The sequence below is a fragment of the Vicia villosa genome, linkage group LG2 (assembly GCF_029867415.1).
Source record: "Vicia villosa cultivar HV-30 ecotype Madison, WI linkage group LG2, Vvil1.0, whole genome shotgun sequence".
NCBI classification, from domain to species: domain Eukaryota; kingdom Viridiplantae; phylum Streptophyta; class Magnoliopsida; order Fabales; family Fabaceae; genus Vicia; species Vicia villosa.
Genome location: NC_081181.1, coordinates 176095841 through 176103023, shown reverse-complemented (window position 1 = coordinate 176103023; position 7183 = coordinate 176095841). Strand labels below are relative to the sequence as shown.

The 7183-nt window shown below is 38.5% G+C and overlaps 1 protein-coding gene across 1 annotated transcript; it reads right to left on the bottom strand.

Moving 5' to 3' along the window:
- Positions 1-346: 346 nt before the first annotated feature.
- Positions 347-6967, bottom strand: LOC131647503 (uncharacterized protein C683.02c-like). Its single transcript, XM_058917399.1, has 2 exons — positions 6234-6967; positions 347-444 (listed from the first exon to the last, which is right to left on the bottom strand). Exons 1-2 carry the CDS (start codon positions 6901-6903, stop codon positions 431-433), a joined length of 684 nt encoding a protein of 227 aa, XP_058773382.1. The 5' UTR covers positions 6904-6967; the 3' UTR covers positions 347-430.
- Positions 6968-7183: the final 216 nt, after the last annotated feature.

Genomic DNA, 7183 nt, shown 5'->3' with positions numbered 1-7183 from the left:
ACCGACCTGCTCTAATACCACTAATGTAACACCCCGATTCTACCCGCAGAATTTAAATAAAATCAGAGTATAAAAATTCACAAAAATAAGCAATTGAGGTGTCACATATTCATTCTCAATGACAAATCACCTCGTCGCATAAGCGGATACATAGCATTCACCAAATACGGAAGAACCGACAACATCAAAATAATAGACTTTAACATGAATCAACTTCTATAGAAGTGCAACGGAAACTCAACAATTAGTTCAAGGATTTCATAGCATCTTAATTCATCAATTAACACAATTAAAGTGGCAATCTCAAATAAACAACTCAAGTATTTGCCAAAATATAATAAATCAATAGCAAGTAAATTAACGCGTTCGTCCCCCCGAGTGCTACGTATCAGAGCGACAACTACTCAAGACCAACTCGGCTAACCTCCTCTCAATGCGAATCACCTGCATGTTACCAATATAAAGACAACGGCGAAACAAAGAAAGGGTGAGATATCTATTCGTATAATCGAGCGCATGATAAATTATATATTAGAAATTAGACATATTCGGTTAATCGCATTCACAAGTATTAATATAGTCATTATATCATTAAGTCACAAATTCACATCTTCACATAATCCCATCATTTAATAAGTCACAAAAATACAAATCACAACAAAGTCACAAACGTCACGCTATGAATCACATAGAAATATATGGGACATGACTCATGTACATGCATGTGGTACCAATCAGAGCTTCAGCCCCCGTCACCAATTGCCCAATTCAGAGGCACAAGGCATAAGCCTTCGTCACTAATTTGCCAATCCAGGCCGTCACAATAAATATGCAAATGCATGCGACTCGATGAAACGAACATCACACAACACCATCATCATCATTTACTTCACAAAAATATTCGTCACAAGGAACACGCCCATATCACAATTATTACCGATTATTAAAGGTAATACACTTCACACATAATACAACAACTTCATACAACAACGAAACAATTCCGACAATTCATCAAATCAACCGACGATGCCATTAGCAAAACAATCTCAAAGATATTCACAACAATCAAATTCACGGTCAAATTCGCAAGATATCAAAATTTACCGCTAAATCGAATAGTTAATCTAAGTTCAATTTATTTTAATTAAATAGGCTTATAAAAAATTAATTCAACTATTAATTTAATCGACCGATTAATATCACAATTTCGACAAAATAACATCACCACGTTAATATACTAATTAAACTTAACTACCACGTTAATTTTCATCAAATTCCGGATAACTAATTATACCGTCTATTTCCGCTATTTCGGTCGAACGGGACTAATTATTAAATGTGTTCATTGCCAATAGGAACTAGTTATTATATATATATATATATATATATATATATATATATATATATATATATATATATATATATATATATATATATATATATATATATATATATATATATATATTAAGCTTACAAGGGGGGGCGGTTATCAACATGGGTAGTAAGTCTCATTATACCAATTTGCCATTCACTTATTAAAATATAAGATAGTGTCATTCAATTATTCATTCAATTAGGCATATGTATAGTTTATTTCCATTTCTACCTGGGATCAACATCTCACACCAAGAAAGAAATAAGGAAGTTCACTAGATGTAGGGGTGTGCATCTCAACTAATTAACATTTATTTAATAATAAAAGACAACTATGGATGGAGAGGCATTGCATTGGGGCGGTTTACCCAAGTAACAAGATGCATAAATTCATTTATCTTCCACTAACATGACCCACATGTTAAAGTTAAACAAATTGAAACCATTTCATTCATTCATAAAATACTACATGCCATTTCTCAGTCACTACTTTGAAATAAATAATAGTCATCTATTATATGTGGGGCGGACACCCCTCACTTACTATGGCCATCGATTTAAGAAAAAAAACAGGGGAAACAGAAACAAGGAATCCACAAACAAGAAACAATAGTAGCATTAAGAAAAAGATTTCAGCGTCATGGAAAAATACGTTAAACAAGTGTCGCAGCTTTGGGTCAATCCCCTCCATTCATATACATGTGTATTCATCGCCTCTCCTTTATATATATATTTTTTTAAATAGACAGCAAACAATTAAAAGCAACCATATGAACCCATATAATTTCATAGCAAAATCCTACTCCAAGCAATCAATTAACACAAACAATTGCAACAACCTAAACCCCTAAACCCCAACATACAAATAATCATAAGCCTTATTATAGGAAGATAACCCCACCCTTACCTCTTGTTTGGATTGAAGAAATCTCTACAACTCTAGCACTTGGATTGGGACTCCTCTACTCCTCTCCAAAACCTAGCTTCCTCTCTTCAAAATGGTTTCTATTTTTTTTTCTCCTTTTGGGTTTCTTCTCTTTGTTCACTCTAACACTAACACTAAAAACCTATTTTTTTCTACAATATTGGGCCTAAGAGTTAACACCCCCTTCACCAATCTTTACTAAATCAAAATAGCCCAATAAACTCATTAACTCAAAATAAATTAAAATACTATTTTTAATAATATTCCACTTTTTATTCAATTAAAACAAAATTCGATTATTTAATATACTGGCTTATTACTCAATAACTCATTTTTACGGTCTAATCTCAATTACTCAGAAAATTCTCAAAACGCTACATATTAGCTTATTAATATTTCTATTACTAAAAATATTAAAATTTTTGATTAAATGTCGATCCGCTATCCCGAACTAATACCGACTAAATCGCTTCAAAACGCAAAAATTCAATAAACATCACAAACGTCTAAATTAAGCGAATAAATAATTTTCCGGGCGTTACAATTCTCCCCCACTAGAATATTTTCGTCCTCGAAAATAAAAATTTACCTGATTCAAATAACTCGGCATAGGAGTCTCGCATCTTGCTCTCCAGCTCCCAGGTTAGGCTCTCACCAGCAGCTCCCAACCAGACAACTTTCACCAATGGAATCTCTTTGCCTCTTAGAACCTTCACTTCGCGATCCATAATTCGCACAGGCATCGTCTCCACTGTGAGATTATCACGCACTTGCACATCGTCCATCTGGATCACATGAGACGGATCTGAAACATACTTTCTGAGTTGTGACACATGAAACACATCGTGAAGGTTAGCAAGATTTGGCGGTAGCGCCACACGATAAGCAACTTTCCCCACACGATCTAATATCTGATACGGACCGATAAAGCGAGGAGTGAGCTTCTTAGACTTCAGAGCTCGCCCAACACCAGTCACATGTGTGACCCTCAAAAACACATGATCGCCAGCTTGAAATTCCAAATCTTTTCTTCTCTTGTCATGGTAACTTTTCTGCCTACTTTGAGAAGCTTTCATCTTATCTCGAATAAGTTTAACTTTCTCTGTAGTCTCCCTAACCATCTCGGGTCCAAGTACCAAACTCTCACCCGACTCGTGCCAACATAACGGAGTCCTACACCTCCGACCATACAGCGCCTCAAAAGGTGCCATCCCAATACTAGAATGGTAACTGTTATTGTAAGTGAACTCAATCAACGGAAGATAAGTATCCCACGAACCTCCCTTCTCAAGAACACATGCTCTCAACAAATCCTCCAATGACTGAATAGTCCTCTTGGCCTGACCATCTGTCTGTGGATGATACGCCGTACTCAACCTCAACTTAGATCCCAACGCCTCTTGCAAACTTCTCCAGAAATCGGAGGTAAACCTCAGATCTCTATCCGACACAATACACACAGGTACACCATGCAACTTCACAATCACCTTGACATATATCTCTGCTAACTTCGTAATCGGAAATGTGATGTTAATAGGTATAAAGTGTGCCGGCTTCATAAGCCTATCAACAATCACCCAAATCGAATCAAATCCTCTCAAGGTGTTAGGTAATCCCGTTACAAAGTCCATCGAAATGCTATCCCATTTCCATTCTAGAACTTCTAACGGTTGCATCAATCCTGCAGGCTTCTGATGTTCGATCTTTGACTTCTGACAAGTCAAACAAGCATACACAAACTGTGCCATATCACGTTTCATACCAGGCCACCAAAACAAACCCTTCAAGTCTTGATACATCTTTGTAGCTCCTGGATGAATACTCAAATTGCTTCTATGACTCTCTTCAAGAATTGCCTTCTTAATCTCTTCATCATCAGGAATGCAAATACGATCTCGGAATGTCAACACACCACATGCATCTAACTTGAAATCACCATTCTCAATTCGATCGGTTCCTACCATCAAATCCACCAACTTCACATCTAGCTTCTGAGCCTCTCTAATATTGTCAAGGAAGTCATTGTTAATCTTCAACATTCCCAACATAACACTATGCAGTGTCACTTTGCAAACCAAACTCAAGTCTCAGAACTGCTCAATAAACTCCAACTCTTTAACCATCATAGTCGACATATGCAAAGTCTTTCGGCTTAAAGCATCGGCCACAACATTAGCTTTTCCGGGATGATAGTTCAAACCGAAATCATAGTCCGTCAACAATTCAAGCCACCCTCGCTGCCTCATATTCAACTCTTTCTGATCAAAAAGGTACTTCAAACTCTTATGATCGCTAAATACTTCGAATCTAGAACCATAAAGATAATGTCTCCAAATCTTTAACACAAAGACCACTGCAGCCAACTCAAGATCATGCGTAGGATAATTCTTTTCATGGGTCCTCAACTGTCTAGACGCATAAGCAACCACTTTACCATTCTGCATAAGCACACCGCCTAACCCCATCAAGCAAGCATCACAGTACACAACAAAAGGCTCTCATGGATTAGGCAAAGTCAAAACCGGAGCCGACGTCAACCTCTTCTTCAACTCATTGAAACTTTCTTCACATTGAACATCCCACACAAAAGCCTTTCCTTTGCAAGTCAATCTCGTCAACGGAAGTGCCAACTTAGAAAATCCTTCGATAAACCGTCTAAAGTAACCGGCTAAACCCAAGAAACTTCTAATCTCAGTCACTGACTTCGGAGTCTCCCATTGTAAGACAGCATCAACATTAGAAGGATCCACGACAATGCCACTACCAGAAATGACATGACCAAGGAAACTAACTTCATGCAACCAGAATTCACACTTGGACAACTTGGCATACAACTGCTTCTCTTTTAGAACTTGCAACACAATTCTCAGATGCTCTTCATGCTCTTCTTCAGATTTAGAGTAGATAAGAATGTCATCAATGAATACCACCACAAACCGATCTAAGTAAGTATGAAAAATACGGTTCATGTACTCCATGAATACTCCTGGCGCATTAGTAACATCGAAGGGCATCACCGAATACTCGTAGTGTCCATACCGAGTCCTGAACGCGGTCTTCTGAATATCATCTTCTTTTACTCTAATTTGGTGATATCCAGACCTCAAATCAATCTTAGAAAACACACTATCACCCACTAACTGATCCATCAAGTCATCAATTCTTGGAAGTAGATACTTGTTCTTTATCGTCACTTTATTCAATTGGCGATAATCAACACAAAGTCTCATACTTCCATCTTTCTTCTTTACAAGCAATACGGGTGCTCCCCACGGTGATACACTTGGTCTTACAAACTTCTTCTCAAGCAATTCTTCTAATTGCTTCTTCAATTCAGACAACTCCGATGCAGACATCCTGTACGGTGCCATAGAAACAGGTCTGGTACCAGGTACAAGATCAATCGTAAACTCAACTTCTCTTTCTGGAGGTACATCAGGAATGTCATCAGGAAACACTTCAGAAAATTCTCTCACCACCTTTAACTCATCAATTCGAACTTGATTCTCAAAAGACAAGGACGCCATCAATGAGAACATTTGTGCTTCGTCTTGCATCAGTTGCTTCAACTGCTTACCGGTCAACAAACCAACTCCTTCTTCTTCAAGAGAAGAAAATCTCACCGTGTTGTTAAAACAATTGATATGAACGTAGTTGCGTTTCAACCAATTCATACCCAAAACCACATCCAAACCAACAAGCGGTAAACACACAAAGTCAACAACAAAGTCCCTATCAAAGATTGACAGAGGACAATCCAAACACATTAGAGAAGTAGTCACCGTTCCCTTAGCGGGGAGTTCGACAACCATTTCTCCATTCATAGCAGACAAAGTAAGACCCAATCTTTTCACACAATCAACAGCAATAAAACAATGAGTGGCACCGGTATCAATAATAGTAATTAAAGGAATTCTATTAATGAAACAAGTACCTCTAACAAGGCCATCCTCACTAGATGTCTGAGTTCCTGACAAAGCAAACACTTTACCACCTACAGCTGTCTTCTTTGGCTTCTGACACTGGCTATCAATATGCCCCTCCGCACCACAGTTAAAGCAAACAACATCCTTATGCTTACAATCAGATGACATGTGTCCCGTCTTACCACAACGGTAACACCTCTTCATATCAGCAGTACAAGCATTGCTCTTATGACCAGGTTGACCACACTTGAAGCATATAATCCTAGCAGGAGCATCTCCCCCACTAGTCTTATGACCATGAGTAACTCTTTGCTTCCCTTTACCAGCATCATACGGTTTCTCGCGGCTTTGTTGATTCTTGCCCCTCTTCTCATTAATAACACGATAATGAGCATTGTTGTCCTCCTCATAAATCCGACAACTATCCACCAAATCAGCAAAAATACGGATCTTCTGGTAACTAACCGCTTTCTTGATTTCTGGACGCAACCCATTCTCAAACTTGATACACTTGGAAAACTCACCATTCGCACCATCATAGTATTGGTAAAACTTAGCCAGCTCACCAAACTTAGCAGCATACTCCACAACAGACTTGTTCCCTTGTTTCAGCTCAAGGAATTCAATCTCCTTCTTACCACGGACATCCTCAGGAAAGTATTTCCTTAAGAACTCCATGCGAAACGCAATCCAAGTGATCTCCTCACCATGAGCCTCCAACCTCCTACGGGTCTCTAGCCACCAATCATCTGCCTCCTTAGCCAGCATATGAGTGCCATATCTAACCTTCTGTGTAGGAGTGCAATCCATAACACGGAAGATTCGCTCGATCTCCTTCAACCAATCAGGAGCACCATCGGGATCATGCGTACCCTTGAACACTGGCGGATTCTCCCTCTGGAAAGTTGCCAAACTACGAGACCCATCATTCTCGTCAGCATTAGGTTGGTTCTGCATA

Coding starts and splice junctions, on each gene's coding strand:
- LOC131647503 (XM_058917399.1), bottom strand. CDS start 6,903: ATGGAGTTCTTAAGGAAATACTTTCCTGAGGATGTCCGTGGTAAGAAG.